Raw genomic sequence first — 24,433 nt, 5'->3', positions numbered from 1 at the left:
GCACCACCACGGCTCTAAACAAGCTAAGTGTGAGCGTATAATCTGCCAAGGATAAAGTCAGCTAAATAAACAGACTTTAAATCTTTTTGAAGAAAATTACCCAAGCCCAACTCAATGGAGGAAGTAAAACTTTTATTCAAATATCATAGTACAGGGCACATTTCTTTTCAGCTTGATTTTGTTTTTGTTGGGTTTTTTTTTTTTTTTTTTGCTTCTTAGCTTTTTTAAAAAAGAAAAGAAAAAAACACAATTCCCCTCCCCACCAGCACTTTTACAGAGTACTTGTGCATTTTCTGTTTTGCTTCGTTGTCTGTATTCTACAGAGTATCCTTGATGTAAACATTTGAGCAAAGCTATGACAATGAGGATCGTACTACATATGCCCCAAGTCTATTATATAAAACAAAAGCTTTGTTATATATGTAGAGATAGAACTTTCGTATATACAATTAGTCAAGATAATATTGCCAGCTGCTTCCGATACAGATCAAATATTTTGACTGTTTTTCACGTAACTCACATTGGCATCACACAAGGGCATTGGCAAGTGTGGTTAAAAAAAAGTCAATATGGTAGTTAAGACAATATAGTCAAAGCCTGACCTCTTTTTAAATGTGCATTATATAAAACACAGGTGGAGTCTTGATTGCACCATTGTGGGTCACCATCTTGACTTTTTTGGACCATATCCTGCAGTCACCCTTGGATCATAATAGGAATATAGTTTCACACTGTAAACTGTAACCCATGGTTTCCCAACTTTGGTCACTTTAAGTCCTGTGGACTTCAACTCCCAGAATTCCCTAGCTGCTGCTGGCTGGAGAATTCTGGGAGTTGAAGTTCACACATCTTAAAGTTTCCAAGGTTGGGAAACTCAAAGCTGAAAGCCTTCAGTCTTCGGCATAGGTCCGACCTCCTGGAATTTGATAACGGAAGAAGCAGTCCCAATCAGTAGCCATTAGTTTCCTACTTTGTTTGCTCCTGAAATTAGTTAAGACTGAAGGCTTTTTTTAAAAGAAAGAAAAGTGGTTGAAATTTCAGCAAAAGAAAAAGAAATCTCCTTGTTCAGAACTGGAATTTCAAAACACAGGCAGTTTGGCCCTCCTTCTCTACCAAGAAGACAAAAAAAACCTTCCAGTTTTATAAAGAGAAAGTCTTTGGATTGATCTGGCAATCTGCATAATACAACAGAAGAAGCCCTTCCACTCCCTTTTACTCCACTGCTCTTTTCAGCATAACTGTGAGGTAACAATACCTTCCTACAAAATATATATCATAATAGAATAGAATAATAATATAATATGCTTGTGTCTGTCATATATATAAAACAAAATACTTTACAAAATGGAGACTGGGTTGGTGCTCAGTTTAACAGTCCAATTCTTGCCAAAACCAACACAGTAATACCCGAGCATCCCTTTTCTTTTGACACAGAGAACTGATTTTGTGATAAAGTTGCAAAAAAGGATAGTTGAAGTAACAGTACGTACACCATATGCCATGCATATTTTGTTTTCCAGATTGTTGTTTTTTTTTTAAAAAAAAAGAGGGTAGGAATCTTGCACTTATTTTGTTATAAATGTGCAGCTTGCATTAACATCTCTGAAAAGAGAGAATGCAATAAGAAAAGTAAAATAATTTATAAAAGAGAGAGAGAGAGGAGAGGGAGGGGGAGAGAATGAGGGAGGGAGGGAGAGAGAGAGATGCAGCATCTTTATCTAGTTTAGTTTATCTCAATTGCACCCAGTAGCATCTGTGAAAACTAACGTTCCTTCTCTGGACATTTTCCCGCTTCGAAATGGGTGGTTGGAAATACCAGGGGATGGGAAAGTAGCAGCTCCAAGAGTTCCTCAAAGAATGGTCCTTGGGGTCCACAGGGATGAGAGAAGGAGCTGATGGCACAGTTGCTTTGAAAAGAGGACAAGTAGGAGGAAAAATGTGCATCTCAGTAGAAAGAAGGAAATGAAGGGGACAGAGAAGCAAAAGAAGGAAGTCTTCCAAGCAGCAGCTGTCATTTCTAGTCAAGATTCCTTCTCTCACACTGTAGATACCAACGTGCCACTGCCGCTGTGGAACAGAAAGAAAAAGCATACAATTCGGCCCAAACTCACTTCACCAGAAAGAGAGACAGAGACAGAGAAATAATAACCAAGAATAGATGGAAGAGCACCAAGTAATAAGTGGCAATGCATTGATACTGGAATTAGGGAGCAAGGGCAGGACGCAAATGAGTAGACTATTCACAGCTTCATTACTGCTCAGAAAGAGCAGCTTCTCTTGGGCTCCATCTAGTAGAAGAACCCACTAGATTTGAAGAGGTTGCCATACTCAGAAAACAAAAGGAAGAGATTAGGTTGCTGCTCTATGACATCTTTATTGTTTCTAATTGCTTGGATGTGGGTTTTGCATTCATTTCTGGTTTTGTACGGGGCATTTCCATCAGTGTGTCTCAGTTTGAAGGCCACAGGGGGGAAAAAAAGGTAGTTTAACAAATATGCAACTAAAGATGCAAGAAGAGCAAAATGTGGAATCTACTTCCTGCTTCAAAAAAAAAAGTCAGTTTAACTGGGAATATTGCATTTAAAACTGAAGTTGTGTCCCACTGAACAAATGACTCACGAATGCACTACAGAAAATTGAGACATGTTTGTGTGGTGCATGTTCAGTTAATTCAATCCTCCAACTGTGTTTTTTGAGCATGCCTATGGCCCTGCATGAGTTACAATGCAACATAACGAACAGTCATATTTTCCTATCACTGCACACAGCGAGGGAAACTCTGTGGTAATTAACACAGTAGCATTCAATAAAGCTCATCTTCCTTTCTAGTCTGACTTAACAGGAAGAATGAAAAAGGATACTTTGTAGAATGATGACGTGCAAGAAGTCTGGACATGAGAAAAAAAATGCAAACAAGAATGACCACTGCAAAAAGCGTAGAGAAACTGATATCGTACAATGTACAGAGGAAAAAAGGATGATTACAAAGAAGAGAGCAAGGAAAAAAATTAACAGAGAAAAGACAAAGCAATTTTGATGGGAATCAAAAGTGTTTTGGAAATGGGTGAAAAGGAGCCTCCAGTAGTGTAAATAAAGTAATTAATGAATAGTTCGACATTTAGTAGGGAGTAAGACGTGGATGTATACTGTGTTGTTTAATGTATTTATGAATAAATATATAAGGAACTAGACAATCTATCATCCACTGGGTCATCGTTTCAGAGATATTTCCTTACCTAAACAGAATAACTGTGGGTGGGCAAAAAAACAATTTCTTTTATCTTCCTTCCTTCCCTTCCTCCTCCTTCCCTCCCTTGTTTCTTCCTAGAATTCCTGCCAGGTTCCTCATTTGCTTTGCTTATGGGAAGCTTCCAGGGAGAAAGTCAGTGGGCAAACTGGCAGGGACGTGCAAGTCCAGGGTCAGCAGGCAGGTAAGCGGCTGCTGCCCAGGTAGGAGAGGGAATACAGGAGTGTGGAGGAGGAGTGGTGTGGCTTAGGGAGGGCATGTGGGATTGTGCAGGAGGTGCATGGGTTGGGTACGCAGGGGTGTGGCGCATACTGGGAAGGGAACACGGAGGTGAGCAAGAGGTGTCATGTGGACTGGATACAGCACAAGTCCAAAAGGGAGTGTGAGGATGTGCAGATGGTCACAGTGGCACAAACACAGAGGGGCTGGGAAGGTTATATATGTGGGGGAGACTTAAAACTGAGCAACTTGCAACCTTTCCTGCTGGCCTTTCCACTGACTTGTCAGAAGCTGTCAGGGAGTGTTGGAAATGAGGATCATGTGACTGCAGCTGAGTGTGGCAGTGGAGTGGTGCTAAAGCTTCAGCAGCACAACTACACTGAAATGACTACACCTTTCCCAAATTTTATTCCCAAGGGAGTAACTAGTCCTGGCATTCTTATACCGGAGCCCATTTGAGGTGCCTGGGCTCAATAACTGTTGCTCTATGACTGCACCGTTTTGCCCAGTTCATGACAATGAGAAAGATAGATGCTTATGGTGACATTAGATGATGTGGGCACATACTAGGTTTCCAGACGTGGCTGTGCTGTTGGCTAAGGAGCCAAATGATATGCTAGTGAATTGAAACATGTTATATGATGCCTACATACAAGTATCAATAAAGAAAAATATGTGTAGTTCATGATTGAAATGCAGGGTCTTTTGGTGCTCTCTGAGCTTGGTTGTTTTCTGGAAGTAGTTTCATTACCCAAACTAGGTAATATCATCATTACTGGTAGTCTGGGTAACATCATCACTAGCACTGATGATGTTCCCCAGTTCAGGTAATGAAACATCTGGAAGGGAACAACCAAGCTCAGAGAACAGCAAGGACCCCTCAATAATTAGTTTATCAAAGATCAATGTAATTTTGTTTGTCATGGAAGATGGAGTGAATGAATTCAATTTATTCATAAATAACAACACACACACACACACACACACACACACACACACACACACACACCAGGAAAAGTAGATGAATTTGTGCCTCTTGGCAGAATGTTTATTAAAGATGAGGAAATGGATGAGGAAATTTTCAGTTGTGCAAACATAAGAAAATTAATGGGTAATACTTAATCTGTCTTGACAAATGAATGTCAAATGTTTATATGATGTTCTTTTCCCTATTTAGTTATATGGAAGAAAGAGTTGGGAATGTCAGGAAAAACATAAAAGTCAGTTGAATGAAATGGATGTAGTTATTTTAGAAAAACAAAAAGAGATAGGATCAAGAATGTATGAACATAAATGTGAACTTTGAAATAAAGAACAAAATTTATAAAACAAAGGAAGAGTGAGTGGTTAAGAGGAAGAACACCAAGGAAGTTGTGGTTGAGTGCATTTGACAAGGATCTTCAAAAAAGAGGTGAATGTATATAGCAGAAGTCATAGCCACAAAGATAGAAAAGTATAATGAGATATTCTGTGTTATTTATTTGCAGCATTTTTATACAGCTCACTCAAATGAGTCTGAGCAAGGTGCATAAACATTTTCTGCATTTTACTGGCTACCTTGAAAGGGTAAATAATGTGGGCTATATATGTATGAGAAGCATTTCAATTCAAGGAAAAAATAATAATAATAAAGGTGAAGGTCCTCAGTGTAATATATATCCTTTTTGTGAAGGGCCAGACCAAATCAAAATACAAGCAATTATGCCATGCCTTGCTCAAAAAAAAACAAAAACAAAAAACAAAAACCCAGGGATAAAACAGTTCCTGCATACTTTAAAAACATGTGGTTCTGTGGGAATTTCTTTCATTTCAAGCTTTTGCCGGGCTGTGTGGCCAATCTAAGAAAGCTAAGCCAAGATTGGACCTGGGAGGTTGGACTTTAATGGGAAAAATTACAGCGTTGCAGGATAGACTAAGGAGATCTTTTAAAAAATTCAACTTCTGTATAATTTTCAAGATGCTATATAGGGGTGTCAGTGAAAACACCAGAAATTGCATTTGACGTCACTTTTATAATTTTGTCCAAACCTTAGCTTCTCATATTGAAATGAACTTTGTAGATCCATAATGGATTTGAAAATGAAATAACTTACCTGCTTGAGGGTCTTGCCCCATAGTCATCCAGTCCCTGTAGAAAAAAAAAAAGTGGGGGAGGGTATCAGCTATGGAATCATAATGCACTTGCCACAAAGATAGCAATGGAAGGTATGCATCTGCCTTGTCCCAACAGCCTCCCCACAAGGCATAGTCAAAGTGTACTTGGTCTCAAAACTAGGACAAAAGACATTGACCCCCCCTCCCCAAAATTACATTTGTTCACCAGAGGGTGATCTTGTGTAGCCGATCTGCGAGATTAAAAATAGTCTCCAACGTAAAGACATGCAGTGCAGGGAGTGCTAAAAGGGGGCGGTGCAAAATGCTATGCAGGCTGCAAAAAACACGCCGTGGGGAATGCAGCTTGATAGCCTTTCAGTTCCTGATGGAGGAAGGCCCCTCCATCTCTTTTGCACGTCGTCGTCTTCTCTTCAGAGAGAGGCAGCACAGATGAAGTCAAAGCAGCCATGCACAGTGATATGGCAGCCTGCTACTTTCATTGCTGCTCTCTGATGCATCCAGGGAAGAGAAGGGGGGAAAAAATAATAAAAGCGCTTATTTTTCCCTTTTTTGGGGTGAAGTCTAATCATACAGCTATTGTAGATGGCGTGAAACATATTTAGGTCCACCTATGTTGTATGAAGAGATTATAGGTAGTCCTTGACTTATGACCACAACAGAGCCCAAAATTTCTGCTGCTAAGCAAGACAGTTGCTAAGTGAGTTTTGCCCCATGTTAAGACCTTTCTTGCCACAGCGGTTAAATGAATCGCTGCGGTTGTTGAGTTAGTAACACGGTTGTTAAGTGAACCTGGCTTCCCCATGGATTTTGCTTGTCACAAAAGATGATCAAATGACCTCAGGACACTGCGATGGTCATGAATACATGCCAGCTGCCAAAGTTTTAATCATGTGACCATGGGGAAGCCTGTGATATGGAAAACTGGTCATAAGACACTTTTTTTCAGTGCCATTGTAACTTTGGTCACTAAATAAATGGTTGTAAGTCGAGGACTACCCATACTAAACGGTGAGCTTTTGAACATGGCTGACCTACAACTTGTATCAATCACCCTGTCATCCAATGATGACAATATTGGGGAACTGAAGATCAAGCAATATCAGAAGTGCCACCAGTTCCGATTCTTGATGTAAAAGGAATCATAATCTTGGATAGTTTTAGGGATTTTCCTTCAGCCTGAATTAATATACCCTTAGTCCTGTTCAGACCTATGAAGCTATTTGACTCAACTACAGTACTTGTAATCAGTTTTCACCCGATTACAGCAATAAATATTCTAGACAAAAATATAAAATGTTAGATCAGATGTCAGCTGGTCAGGTAGCCTGCAGTTGAAATGGAAGGGCGAAACTCAAAATATATTCAAACAGTACCATGCTAACCTCTTAATTGATATGGGTGTGTATTAAGGATAAGTCACGTTCTTCTTTTGCTGTGATCCTTGGCTCTGACATGTGTCTAGCCAGAGAAAAAGTGGCTTCTGAATGAAAACCCCCAACTTGAGCATCAAAGCTCGCCATTAAAGAAATCCAACATCTTTCTAGCCAAAGCCACTATTATTTTGCAACTTATCTCTTCACAGCACACTCTGACAAAGATATTGAATTCTAAAGACCCTGAGAAAAGGATGGACTCTTGTGCTTAGAATGTCTCTGGTAGCATAACCTCTTTACAGCCAAAAATAGTGCCTTCATTCTAATGCTAAGTATTCTTGGACTGATACCATTCTTCTCAGTTTGCTACCCTTGATAGGAGATAAACATTTTAATGCGGTTTTCCAACAAAATTAAATTCAAAATGAGTTACCTCCCACCCACCCATCCTCCTTTGCCTACTAATGTGCACACTCTGTTTCCGTGTGCCTCAGCTTATTGTCTCCATCCACCCATTAGCTGGTGTTAATCTTCTCAAACCTCCAGACACACTGTGTGGAAGGTCCAAGGGAGAGGAGATGGGGGAAAAATAAGCATTGTTGGCCTAAGAGCCATTGAATTCTGCAGCTAGATACATGTAGAACAGCCATATGTTACCAGTTGGGTATTTACATTGCCCTTTCCTGCCAGTCTTTCTGCCTTACCCGTCACTAATTTGCCAATCAATTAATTTTTTACCTCTCCCCATGCTTGCTTTTTTGACAGCTGTTTGCATTTTTTAAAAGAAGCCTTTCATCTCACCAGCTTCTTGAGATTGAGGAAGATGGGGAGCCAGGATACACGTATTAGGTAAGCCACAAAGATGCTTGAGGCAGAAAAGAGGCTTTTGAAACCCCAATGGAAACATTGTGTTCTTGGGACTTACGGCTGTTGACCTAGAATAAGGCTGGTAGGAGGCGGGTGACACTGGGAAGAGGCCACGGGAATATTCATTAATTGCACAACCGTAGGGCATAAGGTACTCCTATAAATAATAAATACAAGCAACTGTTGGCAAGATGAGCCTCACCTGCTTGTACGAATACCTGGGTTACGAAACAGGAATTTTTAGGAAGGTTCACTTCAGCAATGGAGCAACCAGAGCTACTTTTAGCAAGGCAACCTCCTACCTACCAACAATGTACACACAGCATCTTTGATTTTTGGTCCAAGTTTCCTTCTGGTGATCAGCTTCAAAACACAATGGCAACATTTGATTGTTGATTTGCATATGGAAGATAACTTTGCAGATTTAGCACAAAGAAGGCAGAATAACTGCTGCATCAAAGGAAGCGGCTTACTCACTTCCCGACCTAGCTCTCAACATTGCAGAAGAATTTTCCAAACAATAAAGGGAGGCATTAGAAAGATTTATTAGGCTTATACCAATAGCATTATTAAGAAATAGCACAACAAGGATCCGACCAATTCAAATGGAAATAATCTCTAATATAAGTGAGTAGGTAGGCTTGGAAAACTTTTGCTCGTAGCCCAAATAACATTTCACAGAATCAAGCATCTCATCACAAGGCTTCCCTATCCTATAGAGAAAAATAATGAGTTCAGATGGATATTGCAAGTTGGCTTAGTTGAAAACAAGAGCCGGTAGTCCATCAGTGGGCTAACCTCAAGTTTGTTCCATTCAAACCACAATTCACATGGACTAGCTTCTCTCAGATATTGTGCTGAGCCACGTTTATGGCTTAGTAGTCTGTGAACCAGACTTCTATGGCTTGTTATCCAAATCACAGTTAAAATAAAGCGTGACTCAGCTAGAACCCTTTCATTTCGTTGTACTAGCTGTAGAAAAAGTTGCAGGGCCAATTTCCTCCTTTACTCTTCATTATCAGAGCCGCTATATTTAAATGATCTGAAGCCCATTTCATTCTCACCAACCCATACATCCATTTGATTTAAGCCATTTTTGATGGTCAACGACCACTGCAAACTTTTAGTAAAGCTAAAGATTAAACCATACCCAACCAGAAGTACAAGACAGGTACCACTGACACCTGCAGAATGCTGGTTCTCTGAAAATCCACCTTCCCTCTCCACTGACGGAGCCTTAGAATCTACCACTGGCAGGGTCCCTCCTGATTGATGTATTCACTCATATTGGTTATGTCTCCTTCTCCTCTGAGTTGAAAAGGTGTCTCTCACCTGGGGGAATGCTGGCACCGCCACGCTGTACGGCCTCTGTTTGAAAGTGCTGACATTCGGTGCCTGGAAAGTTCGGGAGGACATGCTGTAGTCGGGAGGGGGGATATCATCTTTGTCCAACAGGTTACCTGTACTACTGCTTTTCCCCTGGCTGAAGACATAAGCACATTTAAGTCAGCATCTCCTCTGTGGCAGAATTTTGCAAACAGGGTTCACTTTATAAGCCATTAAGGCTTGCCTCATTCCTTGCATGCAGACAAAATTAGGATTCTTCAGATTTTTTTCCTCCCACACGTCTTTCCCTATGGGAACCTGCTCAGAATCACTAAGGAAACATCCTCCTCCTCCTGTCACCACCAAGGCTTGGAAGCCTTTCCATTCGGGGCCATATGTGTTCATTATGTTTACCATATGAAACAGTGTCTCATCGGACTTTTTTCACCAAATATATTCACGCTGGCTTGCTCCAGATCATACATGCATGCGTACACACATACATGTATCTCTTTGTGTACAAATACATGGGCAAATGTATACACCCACGAAAAGAGACACCATGTATTTTTACAGCAAAGCCTGAAATCTTAGCTTGAAAAATATGAAGCCAGTCTAATAAAATTCCTAATGAAAGATAAGCCAGAAGAGGGCAATGCAGGACAGATCCTGCTTCTGGCTAAATAAACACAGGGCTTGTCTGTTTGAGTATAAACATTATTCAAATGTCAGATGATTGCACTGCATCCATGAAAAGAACTTTCTTACCTCATATGTAATCTATCGGTCCCATCACTGTCCAACACACGTGTGTAGGAGAAAGGAAACCAGCCTCTCCTACAACACAAGTAGAAAGAAAAGAGAAAAAGGTCCATGTTTTTTTCCCATTCAGTGAAGGGGATACTGAAGAAGGAATAAACTAACCCTAACCCTAACCCATGCATTCCATTTTCCATGGGAAGAATCTAGAATGCCTCTTAATTTTTAATCCTAGTCTTGAATAAATCTTCCAGTTGAAAGGTTTAAAAAAAACCAATAAAGAAATTGTCACCTCAAAATGCTTACTAGGTTATTTTCTCTCCATTCTATGACATGACACAGTTTACGAGGCAGTAGTATGGTTGAGGGTCATTGTTTCTTCCTGTAATTATTTTTATCTCCAGCAGCTTCAGGAAGAATGGTGATGGTGTGAGGGAGGCCTGGGGATGAATTGTTTGGCCACTTCTTTCAAAAAGTAGGGAACTGTGGACAGTTTTTTAGAAATATGAACCCCTTCCATATGCATGAATTGCACCAGTGCTGTGTCTCTCTGTGCCCTTGACTTTCTTGGTCGCTGAAGGTCTTTGGCAGGTGAGCAATTTACTCCCAGAGCAGCTGCTCTTTCAGAAGATAGTCACTTCCCAATGGTGGGAATTCTTGCAGGATCCAATTTGGGTCGGTCACCAGGACCAGAGGTTTTATCTTCCAAGTTTTTGGACTTGCAGTGGAGCCCATTTCAAGGAATTTCTCTGCCTAGGCTAGAGAGAAATTCCCTGAAGAAGGGCTCCAGCATGGATCCGAAAGCTTGGAAGACAAAACCTCTAAGTCCCGGTGACTGACCCAGATCGGATCCTGCAGCATTATCCTGGGACACGTATATTCACCCTCATTTTTCATGTGGGAATTCTTGCCTCATCTTGCCTTCCGGTTTCTTGGATTCCTCCCAATTTTCCCAAAGGCAGGGAGCCACTGCACCTTGCTATCCTTCCCCACTCTGCCAACATGACAGCTTTGCTGCTTCAGTGCAGTAACCTTGCCAGACAACAAATGCAGGGAAGCAAAGGCAAGGCGGGAGGCTGGGGTGTGTGTGGGGGGGAATTAAGACACCAGATGAACACCCATTTTTGAACTCCCCTCCCACTGGCCAGCTGGGCAGAGGTGCCAGCAAGCTTCATGGCAGCCAAGAAGTATGATCACAACTGAGTATTTGGGGAGTGAAAGCATTAGCGATGTAGAAGCGTCTTCAGAGAGATTTATAGGGAACTGAATGTATTCTTCACCTATAAATTGTTTTAAAAACTGTTTTAAAATGTCACATTACTGAAGGCTGGTGATTTGCCAGTGAACTTCAGCAGAGTGGCTTTGGGAATGTGCAACAGCGTGACAATGCTAAAAAGGGCTGGAGGCATATTCAGTATGTGTGTTACAGTAAGAAGGGGACATTATAACAGAAGGTAGCATTTGAGTACAGGTAGTCCTTGACTTGCAACAGTTCGCTTAGCGACTGTTCAAATTTACAGCGGCACTGAAAAAAGTGACTTGTGACAGTTTTTCACATTTACGACCATTGCAGCATTCCCCATGGTCACGTGATCAAAATTCAGACGCTTTGGCAACTGACTCATGTTTATGACGGTTGCAGTGTCCTGGGATCACGGGATCCCCTTTTGCGACCTTCTGACAAGCAAAGTCAATGAGGAAGCCAGATTCACTTTACAAGCGTGCGAGTAACTTAATCGTGATTCACTTAACAACTGTGGCAAGAAAGGTCGTACAAATGGGCAAAACTCCCTTAACAACTGTCTTGCTTAGCCACAGAAGTGTTGGGCTCAATGGAGGTCGTATGTTGAGGACTACCTGTATCTAGAATGATTTCATCCTGGATCTTTTAAAGGAAAGCTGCTAATATATGTGTCAGTTTCCCCCAAATGGCCACAGGCGTCTAACTGCCAACTGTGCTTTTACTTTGTGAAGCAAGGTTTTCCTGCTGTCCAAATTTATTGTGCATAATCTTACCAGCCACCTACTTTCACACCCTGCCGGCTTTCCGGCTCACCCCATGGATGTTGGGCACTTGGGCTAAAAAAAGGAATGACCAGATCAGCAGACTTCCACCCTCACGACTACCCTCCAGTTCTAAGGCTTCCTAATTTGGTTCTGCTAATTAAGCCAGCCATTTGCTTGGCAACTGGCATTTGTTGTTAAGCCAGTCACAAATTGCATGGACAAAGGAATAAAAGTATGGCTATATTTAGTGAACAATGGAAAAAAGACCGCACCTCCAGGTTTAGAGCTTTAAATACTGAAATGTGGCGAAGGAGAGAAGAAAAAAATAAATAAATATTCAGTATCTATGAAGGAGCTTACCTACACAATTGTTGCCAAGGAAGACTTTTTTTGTCCTAATCTTAAACAAACCCATTATGCCAAAGCAAACCTGCTGGAGCGGTCCACCCCAGCGACAGCTTTTATTCCTAGTTACGCTACAGACTCTCCAGGAATTAAAAGCCTACAATTTCTGCCCTCCTTCTTCATTTTTTTTTCTGGCATTCCCCAGCGTGGGAGCTGTGTTGTTGAGGGCAGAACTGTTTATTATACATTCCACTTCTTGGCACATCAACTTCGGTTTTGGCTACCAGAGCAAAGATTTCCAAATCAGGGTAAGGAAAAAAGTTCATTGGAAAGTCACGCTATGTTTTAAGCATAAAGAATAATAATTTGTCTTAGGCTCAAAGTTCATCAGAGTTCCCTAATGTAAAACTTGTGGTGTTTCTCTCCTCGCTTTCTTTGATTTTGCACTGACTTTTTAATACAGATGCAAAATACTAGAACTCTCATTGCAATTTCTGCAGCAATGCCACACTGGGGAAGAGACCAAAATGACAAAAAGGATCACACATGAGACAGCCCATGCTTTGCTCTACCTACAGCACCACCTCAGCATACTCAGGTTGTACCCCTGAACCTTGGGGACAAAAGGCATGCAGCATGGCTTTGTGTGTCCACTGTCTGAAGATGGCTCAGACAGGCAATTGGCACCACCCTTCCGGGGCTCTGAGAGGTTTAAAACTTAAATTACAGTTCATAACATAAGAAAGCAACTGAATCCCGAAGAAGACACCTTAATATCACCAGAAGGAAAGAAAAACACATTCTGAGGCCCACACACTGACAAGCATACTCACAATTTGGTCTTTTCACTCTCTCCATAATGCCAGCCATCTCGGGCCTCAGGCACTAGCAACATAATAAGGTCTCCCTCCTTGAAGCTCAGAAGGGTGCTATTGTCCCCAGCAGCGTGAGAGAAGATGGCTCGCACTCTTGTTCGGCCATTTTTTTCTAGTCCTGCTGCCATGGAGCTGGAACGGGGAAGAGTCTTGTTTTCAGCTGAAAGACAAGTCAGTGGCAGATTAAGGCTCATTAAGGTGCCCTAAGAACTGACAACACTTGTTGCTCCCCCCCCCCTTTGTACATACTATACAAACGAAGCCATATTCTCAACTTTGTGGTGCCCCCTTTGGGCCTGGAGCCCTAAGCATGTGCTTAGTTTGCTTAATGGTTAATACACCACTGGATGGAGTCCACTCTTTTCGATAAATAAACCTTTTTTTCTGTTATTTTAGGACTGTGCTAATACTTCAGTTACCAGAGAAAGTTTGCCAAATGTTTTTTTTTTTTTAATAAAAGACTGCGGATTGCTGATTTACAGGTAGTCTCTGACTTGCAACCATTCATTTAGTAACCGTCTGAAATCGCAACAGCACTGTGACTTACAACGGGTCCTCACAGTTATGACTCCCACATTCATGTGTTTAAAATTCAGGTGCCAACAATCAGCATATATTTAGGACAATTGCACTGTCTCAGAGTCATGGGACTGCCATTTCCCAGACAGCTTCCAAAACACAAAATCAGTGGGGGGAAGCCGGATTCATTTAATGACCACCTGATTCACCAAATAACTGCGGTGATTCACTTCACAACTGTGGCTAAAGGATAGCTAACATCATCATCATCTAAAACATTTATCTCTTGATCATAAACGTCAATGAATTTGTAAAGCAAAAGAAAAGACTGAAATTCCTGGTAAAACACCCACACAGATATGATGTACTGAGCAACCCACTCCTAAAATCAAACATTACTTAGTACTAGATACGTGTGTATTATGTAGAGTTATTATCAATAATAATTATGGCATAAAAGGAAGCAATGAAAATTGTCTTTTTGTTATTATGGTTCTTTTAATGGTTATGTTTGAATTATGCTGATTGTTTGGCTGTGTTTGCCAACCAGAGTCAGAGGCATGATATGGGTGGCTATATAAATTCAATAAATAAATAATAACACAGTACAGTAACCTCGTCATGTTCCATGCAATAAGTACTTTGTTTCTTGCTGGAATCAAGCAATACAGCAATAGTATCAGGGCCCATATAATCTCAGGAGGTGGTAGCATCTGGCTGACTTTCTCTGAGTTCCAAGCTAAACAGGAAAGGCCTGGGAAGTCCTCGGAAGAGAGACTTTCGTGGAATGCTTGTGCTACTGACTAGCCTGGAAGTTGAAACATCCCAGCAGGTAGCAGTGGAAAACTACTTCTCTGGTGCTGTCAGGAATGCTGCAAACTGGGTCCATGAAGCTGAGCCTGACTCAAAGGCACTTTTTACCTTAGTCACATCGCAGAGTGATGCCAGTCTAAAGGAGGCTTTGTTCACCACTGTTTCTAGTATGATGCAAAAGAACCAAGCCTGCTGCACCACTTTGGAGAAACAGCTTTGTTGTTCATAGCTTTTGTAGGGAAAAAAAAGCTTCTTCTTCAGGTATGTGCAAACATCTGACTCATCTACTTCTATTGTGTAAGGGCTTGCAAATAAGAAACAAGCACATCCAACTAATTTCTGACAAAGCCCTGCCTACATGTCAGCAAACCTGATGCAATTTTTGAGCTGTCTTAGCTCCCCAAATTTTCAGTGCTTTCTCAATACCTGTTTTTGTTTCTACCAGCAGAAAGACAGGGGGTCTAGGTGGACCCTTTAAAAGACTCAATGTGAGAAATGCTTTAGAAATTGGTGCTATTTTTGTGCTTCTATGCCAGCTTTCCCCAAACTGGGATAATCCAGATCTCTCGGGATTGTAGTGATGGCTGGGGATTTAGGGACCCTTAGTCTTTGCATAGGTGGAAAGTCTGGAGAAAATTGTTTTAGGCCTTTTCTCCTACTGTATTGCTTTTTGGGAGTTCAGTGGCCATCTCACCCATAATCTGACATATGTGGTCCTCCAAAATGGAGGGAGGGGCAGAGAGGAATAATCTCTTACAAGAATGACTTACTGGATGCATAGCTGTTTTTCGGCATTACACTTTTGCGCACAGGGAGAGTATTGGAGTAAGAGTCACTCAATTGCTTCTGAGGTTGTGGTGGGGATAAGGACTTAGGCTGAGGAGGCTTTCGGTCAGACCAATGGCTGTAATCTTCACCTTCCGAGCCTGAGACTCCATTCATTACTGGTATGGTCTCTTGTGCAGACATTCGCTGGAGAAAGAGTGGGGAGAGGGAGAGAGAAACAGAGATAGGATGCTCTTGATACAAGTGTTTGTTTCGCACAACCATTCTGCCTTGTTTAGAAAATATTACAGGCAGTCTACATCATGCTGCCCTCTCGTTTTTCCCACCACTTCCTCCTTAATTCTTTATTTTTCCTGGCAGAGAGCTGGAAAGAACAATTACTGATTAAGATGGAGCAGAGTGTCTTTTGACTGGCAGACTAAGGAAATAAGTGGTCCCATCAAATGGCTTAAACCTCTACAGGTAGTCTTCGACTTACAACCATTCATTTAGTGTCCATTTGAAGTTACAATGGCACTGAAAAAAGTGACTGATAGTCACGCTTACGACTGTAATATCCCAGTGGTCACATGACCAATATTTGGATGCTTGGCAACTGGCACATATTTATAATGGTTGTAGTGTAATGTCCCAGGATCATGTGATCACCTTTTGCGACCATCTGACAAGTAAAGTCAATGGGGAAGCCGGATTCACTTAATAACAGTGCTACTAACTTAACAACTACAGTGATTTGCTTAACAACTGTGGAAAGAAAGGTTGTAAAGTGGTGCAAAACTCACTTAACAACTGTCTTGTTTAGACACAGGTATTTTGGGCTCAACTGTGATCATAAGTTGAGGACTACCTGTAACATGACCTCGAACCATGGCTCTTGAGCTAGCTTGAAGATATTCAACTTTGCCCAGAAGGACATGCCAAAATAAAACCAGTCTTACCAAGATATGCCACATTGTATAATACCTGTCAGAGTACTGTGAGTTCAACTTCTTAGTGCTCAGGTTTGCAAATCTGTTTAACTTAACATTTCTTCACATAGTTCATGGCCAGCCTATCCCAGATGTAATCATATTACAGCTGTAGAACTGGACTGAATAAATGGGTTTTGGAAAAACCCATTAATCATTAATGGGAAAATCATTAATGCAAGGTAACAAAAAGAAAAACCAAAGAGCCCTGAATTGTTTAAGGAGAAACCCAAATACTTCAGCAAGAGGAAGCATAAGTTCTCCTAATCCCTCAATTTTCCTATCGCCACTGAATAGCTTTTGAAGACATGTAAATTTGGAACACAGTCAGTTACTGACTTGTGCAAGTTTATCAGCAACGTATCAACAGATTTCAGTTCAGGTGCCTTGTTTTTCAAGAATGAACAAAAAAGGACGTCTGAGAGGCTTCTTGTGACAATACATTTTAAATAGTATTCTAATTGTTTATTGTAGCTTAGTATACTGCATTCAGTTTACACCTAAAAATTTAAACTAAGGCATTAAAACAGTTAAAACGCCTGTTAAAAATAACCCCCAATCCTAATTGTAAATTGCTAGGATCCAATGCCCACCTTCCTAAACTAGACCAGGTGGCGCCAATCTTGGTCTCAAGGGGATAAAGCTGTTCCATAGTGAATGGAGAGCAATAAGAGCATCTTATTTGGGTCTCCACCTGTCTTTTCTCTTGAAGGGAAAATAATTAAAGCATTCCTCTCACCTTGAACACCCAGGGTAGGCCAATTCTTTCTTTCCAAAAGTTATGTCCTGAAGGTAACTGGGAGCTAATCCATGTATATAAATACCATCATCAGTTGGGTTAATACCAGGACTCTGAAGTATACTTGGAAACCTGATGGCCACCAACACAAATCCTGCAGAACTGGTGTGACACTGCTATAGTGGCTCTCATCCGCCAGCAAGTGGGCAGCTGCTTTCTGCAGTTTCCCAGTAGTCTTGAAAGGCAGCATCAAGTACAACACGTTGCAGGAGCTATGAAATTATGAGTTGCCAGGCTGCTATTTCAAAAGGGGCCATTTTAAAATCTAATGATGCTGTTAGCCTCCTTAACTCTGTAGGGAGTACACTCCAATGACTAGGGAAGCAACAGAGAAGGCTTGTACCCAAAATGCCAAGATGATGTCAGTAAGCAGGGAGGTTCAAACAGAAAAAAAAGAGTCTTTTCTGGAATAGCTTTGTTAGGCTTTGGTGGTAATGACCAGCACATGATATTTTGCCAAGAAATGAACTGTCTGGCGTGTTAATATTCTTCAGAATAAGTGCAGTGGAACCTGTTTGTCTTGCAACAGTTGTCTTTCAAAGACACAACCTTAATTCAGAAACAATCCATGCTTTGTATCTGAGCAAAATAAGATAACTTACCCAAAGTATGGAGATTCTAAAATGTACAGTACAATAGTCATTTTAACTGGTTTAAACTAAATCAAAACCTAAATCCACTTTAATTCTAATCCCTTTACATTTTAGAAGTGACTTCCAACATGCCAGTGAAAGGACCACCGTAGCTTTGACTTAGAAAAGCTTGCACGCTCCAGTACCAAGCTTACACCTTTCTGTTGAAAGATGAATTATGACATCTCTCCCCAGTTTATCAATCCACCCTATACTTACTCCTACAAATGGTGCCAGCTCTGGAGGGACTGGAAGAGGTTTGGCACCAGGTATAGGGTCCGAGATGATGAGATTTGACTTGGATGTTGACAGAGGTGTAGTCATAATTGAGCCATTGCTGCTGAGGGCCATCTGCTGCATAACCTGGAGAGCACGGTCTGGGATCTTGTTGGGATCCGAACAAGATTGTTGCCATAATGGGAGCTTCTGTGTCAAGATATCTTTTCCCTGAAAGTCGTTAAAATGAAAAAGAGAGAGAGGTCAGAGTGTAAGAAAAATCCAGATAAGATTTTAATCCAAAAATTGAAGGAAACCAGGAAATTCCCAGACATAACTTTCCTGAGAATGGAACTGGTACACTAACTGGCCAATAATTTTTTGATTCTAGGAGAAATTAAACTATTGTAACTTTGTAATTTACATAGGTTGATGTTGTGACTTGGAGATCTGAACCTGCCTTGTTAGAAGATACAGACTTAAGTAATGAGGGAGAGAGGGATTTGGCATCGAGATTTGAGCCTGCCTTGCTGGAAGACACAGACTTGAGCCAGGAGGAAGAGGAGGACTTGGCTCTGAGGTTTGAGCCTGCGTTGCTGGAGGATTCGGAATCATCTCCCTCCCCAGGACCTTCCTCCCTGGTTGTGCCTCAGGTGTCGGCAGACAATCAGGAGAGCGTGCCGGAGTCCTGAGGATCAAGCCGAGGAATGCTGGTTTGATGCAAGGCAAAGACGCAGGCAGAAGAGGGAAATGCAATGTAAAAGGAAATGTCAAACCAGGAACTGACTTGAGAGACTGACACGCCCCTCAGGAAATAAAAGAGGGCGTGTTAGCTCTGAATACTCGTTTGGGACAATTTGTTTATTCAGAATAGCAGCTTGACAAATTCTCTGTGTGGTGTTTGCCTTTTGATTTACGGTCTTGTTTGTTATCGGACTTGGCAGGCAGCTTCTGGAAGACTGCCAAGGACTTATCCAGTCAAAGGAATTTAACTCTATCGTTCCTGGTCCTGTCTGTTTATTTATATTCCTTTGGAGGCTTGGACTCTCGCCTCATGGTCACAGGTGAGACAGAACAGGTTGACTAGGTTTATTTGTCAGTTATTCAGTTAGAGGAGGAAAAAAGGCTAATTTGGTGTTTGTGTACCACTGCTTTGAAATTGTTCTCTTAACAACTTCTCAGATAAAGCATATCTGAGAAATACAGATAGAATGAGATTGTGTAAGATTGCATTTTCCCCTTTTAGGTCCACTGTAAAAGGGGTAAAATCATAAAGGGAGAAAATAATATTTTCTATGCTAATCAGCCAATTTTCACTGTTCAAGGCTAGAGGTGTCTTTATGATTGCCTCATGAATCTAAATGCTGGAGAGGAGAGGAGAGGAGGGGAGAGGAGAGGAGAGGAGAGGAGGAGAGGAGAAGAGAAGAGAAGAGGAAAGGAGAGGAGAGGAGAGGAGAGGAGAGGAGAGGAGAAGAGGACAGGATAGGGCCGGACCTCTGATCTGGTCTGAGAGATTCATATAAATTAGGCCTGATACTAGTTAGGACACCAAAAATATAGAACCAAAGAAATGGGCTAGACCCAGTTGTGGCAATTTAATTAAAAAAGAAAACATTTCATACTTGTCAGTCTCAGGCAACTGCAAGACCCCTTTCTTTCATTCAAATTCACCACAGTATTATCAGTGGTGGGATTCAAATTTTTTTACTACCGGTTCTGTGGGCGTGGCTTGGTGGGCATGGCAGGGGAAGGATACTATAAAATCTCCAGTCAGGAGATTTTCCACTAGGAGATTTTCAAAATTTCCACTACCGGTTCTCCAGAACCAGTCAGAACCTGCTGAATACCACCTCTGGGTATTATATTAAACTAAGAAACACAGTAAAAGTCACCTCAATCATTGCTTACTTATGGACCAGATAAACATTTAGCTCTTTTTAAAGGCTATTTATTTTCTTTAGAGTAGTAGTGTTAAATATAAAGCAAGAGCTTCTATTTGTGTCGCTGGGTGGCAGCGGCCTCCCTTCCAACTTCACTCCCAAGAACAATTCAGCTTGCTTCCACCACCAACCACCCCACCACCCCCTCCAGGAGCTCTGACCTGATTAAGGAAGTTGGAATCTTGGAAACCTCTATTCAAATATAGAGCACTTTAGAACAGGGATCCCCAACCTTTTCGACGCCGCCCGGTTCCGGCGTCAGCTGGCGCGCCAGGTTCAGCGGCAGCAGCTGGCGCCGCCATCTTTTTTGACGAAAAATCACTTCCGGTGGCGTCACGGAAGTGATTTTTCGTCAAAAATGGCGGCGCCAGCGCTCGGTGAGCTTTTCGGTAGAAATGGCTTTCTACCGGAAAAGCTCACACCGCTGGCGCCGCCATCTTTTGATAAAAATTGCTTTTTTACCAAAAAGATGGCGGCGCCAGCAACCAGCGGCCCGGTAAGGCTTGTTCCAGCGGCCCGTGCCGGTCCGCGGACCGGCGGTTGGGGACCCCTGCTTTAGAATATGCAGCCATTTTTATTTTTTAAATTTTGCACAGCTGCAAAGGCACGGACACAATGAACCATGTGATACAAAGAAAACACTCCAATCCTCACAAGATCTGGCCAAGCAAAATTGAAATCCTTCCCAAATGCAAAAGTAGCCAGCTCTATTTTTTAAAATTTAACACAGGTACTACACGTTCACTTTGGGGGGAAAAAACACTCAAGAGTAGTGTATAGCCTAAAATAATCACAGATGAGAACCTGTCTCTTATAGGGAATGTACTCTTCCCTTCTTGAAGCAACGCAGGCAGTACCAAAATGTTGTAACTGAACAACTTGAGAAAGGAAAAGAAATTGGAAAGCCAGGAGTTGTACAATATAGCTCTGTGCATTTCTCCGGCTAAGAAATCCCACTCCTTCTTCCCATCTCTGAAAAGAGGTATTTTATTCCAGTGGCTGTTCACAAGTTGTTATTCCAGACACTTTTCCCTTACTTAACCAAGTATGAGTGCTATCTAGAGAATGGTTTGACCTGACACTGCTTTCAGGGATATGTAATGCTGACACAAGCCAAAACATCTAATATAACATTCTCCTGGATGAAAACATTTAGTACCGAGCGCCAAATGGGATATCCTTGAGGAAAATGAATGAGCTGGGATATAAGAAAATGCCCAGATTTTCACATCTATCCCTTTTTCTTCACTTGCTCTCTTCTTTCACTGGATGGAAATCACATGGACATGTCTTCCTGAGGGGCAGCCCGTTTAAAAAAACTCCTTCCAAAAGTACACACTCAAACCAGGTTACAAGCCTTGCATCCCCAATTTTAATTTCCTGACTAGCAAAATCTTTGTGAATTGTTCTGAGAAAAATGTTTTAATGAGAAGCATATAAAACATGGGTGTTATGGGGGAAAAGGAATGTTGAAAAAAGACATGTAGCCTGGGGGGGTGGGGGCAGACAACAGATTCTCATAGAAACATTTACCTCCAAAATCTCACCCTTTCTCAACAACGCTGCCCAAGCAGGGTGGGCTCACTCTCTCCTTTCTGCTCTCTTAGCAGCTGAAGGTTCAGCACAAACGTTAGGGGCAAAAGGTAAGCAGAAACTAGTACATGTGGGCTACTTCTTTAGGAAAAAACAAAACGAAACTGATTGCTTACTTCTGCACATCCCCTAGGATGCCCCCAAGGTGCCTAAGCTGCACAGGTCAGCTGCTCCACAGCAACCATGCTATCTGAAAGGAGGTCTGAGAATAGCCTTTGGCAGCCCCCAGGTGAGCACAGGTCAGCGGTAGGACGGGAGGCTGTTTCGTAATAGCTGTCCTGTTATTTGGGTCTTTGAACAGGAACATGAAAAAAAAAGTTGTGCTTTGCAGAGAAAGTAGGTAACCGCTAATGTCACGTAGGTGGAAGAAGCAGCTTCCTGTGAAAGTGTCAATAATAGCTCCGTGGATCATTTTGGCGAGGATCTCTCCCTTTCCTCTCCCCCATGAAAGCATATTAATTGTGTGCATAGAAATATTTCTCCCTATCGGCATGAGCAGCAGGAGCTTCTTAGCTTCCACGGAAAGAAGAGTTGCTATTCTGGAAAGTCCTGCTGCTTCAATTGCTTCTTAATCCCCTGCATTAGTTTCAGTTTCCCCTCCCCACTAAAAAACTCAAGTCTAGAATCTCTGGGACCAGTTTCAAAGCGCACAAGTAGGAAAGCAATAAAAACAGTCCAGGGGATTCAAAAAATAATACATGGTAGGCAAAAATCCCAGATTTTTTTTAGGTAAAATGCAAATTGGGAGCAAAAGAAAAAACATTTAGCATCACATTTGAAGTAGGAACATACAGGTAGTTCTTGCTGAAAGACTACTTGTCCAGCAACTGTTCAAAATTATGATGGTGCAAAACAAGGGGGAATCTATGATGGGTCCTATGAGTGTGGCATTCCCATAGTCACATCATCACAGTTTGGACCTTTGGGCAACTGGCTCACAATTATGATGTCAGAGTGTCCTGCAGTCACGTGATTATTTGCGACCTTCATTTCCAACAAGAAAAGTCAATGGGGAAGCTGGCAGGAAGTTGCAAATGGTGATCACGTGAATGCAGGATGCTGCAAGCACACTGGATTCACCTAATAACAGCAACTGGGACTGTGGCTTACATTGGCACAGTCATGTGACACTGTGTTTCACAACCACATTGCTTAATGACAGAGTTGCCAGTCCCAATTTGTTAAGCAAGGACTACCTATATTTGAGTTCAGACAAGAAAAACAATGGCACAAAAAGCAGTTGTGCAACTTCTTAACTTCTCCTGTTCTATTGGAAGCAGCATGCTTTGTATTTATAAGCTCCAGACTGAAGAGCACACAAGGCCCATTGTGCCACCCATACATCAACTGCCAGGAAACAGGCACACCTGCCCTGTTGGATGCCTAGCTATTATTATGGGAGGTTGAAAAGAGGGTGAAGGAAAGGTAAACATATGTACTGGTGTCTTCAGGCAGAATATAGAGTGCTTCTTGCTTGCATAATGTATGGTTTTTAAGGGAAGGTTCCTTCACAGAAAAATTGTTATATAGAAAGAATAATGGTGGTGGCTTGTCATGAATCTTGCGTGAATGGCAAGATGCACCTTGGTCCCTTCACTAAGACAAAGGAACTAAGAACATTGTTTCTTTATGTGCCATCAAGGTGGTGTTGACTCTTAGCAACCATCTAGATAAGATTTTCTCCATTATAATCTGTCCCTAGCTTGATCCTTCATGTTTTCCAATTCTGCTCCAAGTCCATCCAACTTGCTATTGGTCATCCTCTTCTTTTCTTTCCTTCCACTTTTCCCAACATAGAGTCTTCTCCAGAGGTTGATATTCAGTTGATATTCAAGATAACAGCATAGCTAAATTTAAGTAGAAGCCCATACTTCCCAGAAGATTTTGATGACATTTTGAAGTATCTGTGTGGGTGTTTTGTATATGAGTATGTGAATGTTATAAACCAACACATCCAAACCATTCAAATGGTTTTGATCTGGAATGTAAGAGTGTATAGTAACATTTCTTGAACAAGTTATAAAACAAGCCATATACGTAACTCCCCATGATCTCAGTGTCTAACGGTAAATACCACCATGATAATCTACTTAATAAAAATGTAAATAAAAAAAACCTGAAAGAGTTTATCTTCATTGGAGTATTTTAACAAAATAACAGCAAGGAAAAAAAATCCACCATATGAAAGAATAGCAATAGCACTTAGACTTATATACCCCTTCATAGTGCTTTACAGCCCTCCCTAAGCATATTGCTTCCAACAATTTTTGGTCCTCATTTTACCTACCTCGGAAGGATGGAAGGATAAGTCAGCCTTAAACCTGGTGGAATTTGAACTGCCAAATTGCAGGCAGCTAGCAGTCAGCAGAAGTAGCCTGCAGTACTGCACTTTAACCACTGCGCCACTGAGGCTCCGGAGAAAAGAATGTTGGTTTTCTATTTCTCCACATATATTAGTAAATGGCCTGACATACAACTCTACTTGAAGAGTGTTTGTGACTCACTGAGATTTTGCAGGCAATTTCTTTATTACCTGACTAACTTCAATCTAACCAGATGGATACTATGAATGATACATGGAGGAAATGCAGAGACAATAATCACATACACACAGTAATAAACCATTTTTTTTCAAACCAATGCTAATAAGCCTGCTGATACTAACAAAACAAATTATTTCACCATTAAGAAAAACAGAATAACATTTCCATTTCCATCTGGTACTCTCCCTATTTTTCCAACTTTTCTTTTCAACCATGAAAATAAAACACGTTTTATTTAGACTGAATTTGCATGGGTTGGCATGCAGTTAAGATATTCTTCACCAAGGATTTTGCCACTAGGCAGCAACCGTTGCATTTGAGCTGAATATCTATTACAAATTATACAGGGCCACCTCCCAAACCCTTGATCTTAATGGACTAGTTTTCTTTGTTTACCCACATAGAAAGCACTATAGAAAGTACTACTAGTGGGCAATCTTCCTACACTAGTGGCAGTCCACTATAGTAACTGTGAGCTCGAGATAACACAG

The 24,433-nt window shown here is 41.4% G+C and overlaps 1 protein-coding gene and 1 long non-coding RNA gene across 6 annotated transcripts in view; one reads left to right on the top strand and one right to left on the bottom strand.

The window, feature by feature from the left end:
• The window catches only part of BAIAP2 (BAR/IMD domain containing adaptor protein 2), a 173,793-nt gene that overhangs the window by 14,769 nt on the left and 134,591 nt on the right, over nucleotides 1-24,433 (bottom strand). For 2 of the 4 annotated variants that reach the window (XM_026675750.2, XM_026675749.2), the window contains exons 8-13: nucleotides 17,870-18,097; nucleotides 15,236-15,437; nucleotides 13,092-13,293; nucleotides 9,916-9,984; nucleotides 9,154-9,304; nucleotides 5,560-5,594 (exon numbers count right to left, since the gene is read on the bottom strand). In XM_026675750.2, coding sequence (XP_026531535.1) covers nucleotides 5,560-5,594; nucleotides 9,154-9,304; nucleotides 9,916-9,984; nucleotides 13,092-13,293; nucleotides 15,236-15,437; nucleotides 17,870-18,097 — 887 coding nt within the window. Of the gene's footprint in view, nucleotides 1-115; nucleotides 2,068-5,559; nucleotides 5,595-7,879; nucleotides 7,979-9,153; nucleotides 9,305-9,915; nucleotides 9,985-13,091; nucleotides 13,294-15,235; nucleotides 15,438-17,869; nucleotides 18,098-24,433 lie in introns of those variants that run through there. The other 2 variants (XM_087955986.1, XM_087955985.1) reach the window with 2 other exon arrangements.
• On the top strand, nucleotides 2,034-23,521 carry LOC148132205 (uncharacterized). Of its 2 annotated transcripts, none has more exons than XR_015747704.1 (4): nucleotides 2,034-2,173; nucleotides 3,329-3,431; nucleotides 7,720-7,803; nucleotides 21,533-23,521. It is a non-coding gene; the product is annotated as an uncharacterized LOC148132205 (long non-coding RNA). The 2 variants fall into 2 exon arrangements; XR_015747705.1 differs by lacking the exon at nucleotides 21,533-23,521 and adding an exon at nucleotides 19,192-19,490.

The sequence above is a fragment of the Notechis scutatus genome, chromosome 2 (assembly GCF_049901735.1).
Source record: "Notechis scutatus isolate UNSWTSFEM ecotype Mainland chromosome 2, rNotScu1.2, whole genome shotgun sequence".
NCBI lineage: Eukaryota > Metazoa > Chordata > Lepidosauria > Squamata > Elapidae > Notechis > Notechis scutatus.
The sequence above is the reverse complement of the archived record's forward strand: the minus strand, read 5'-3'. Positions and strand labels throughout refer to the sequence as shown.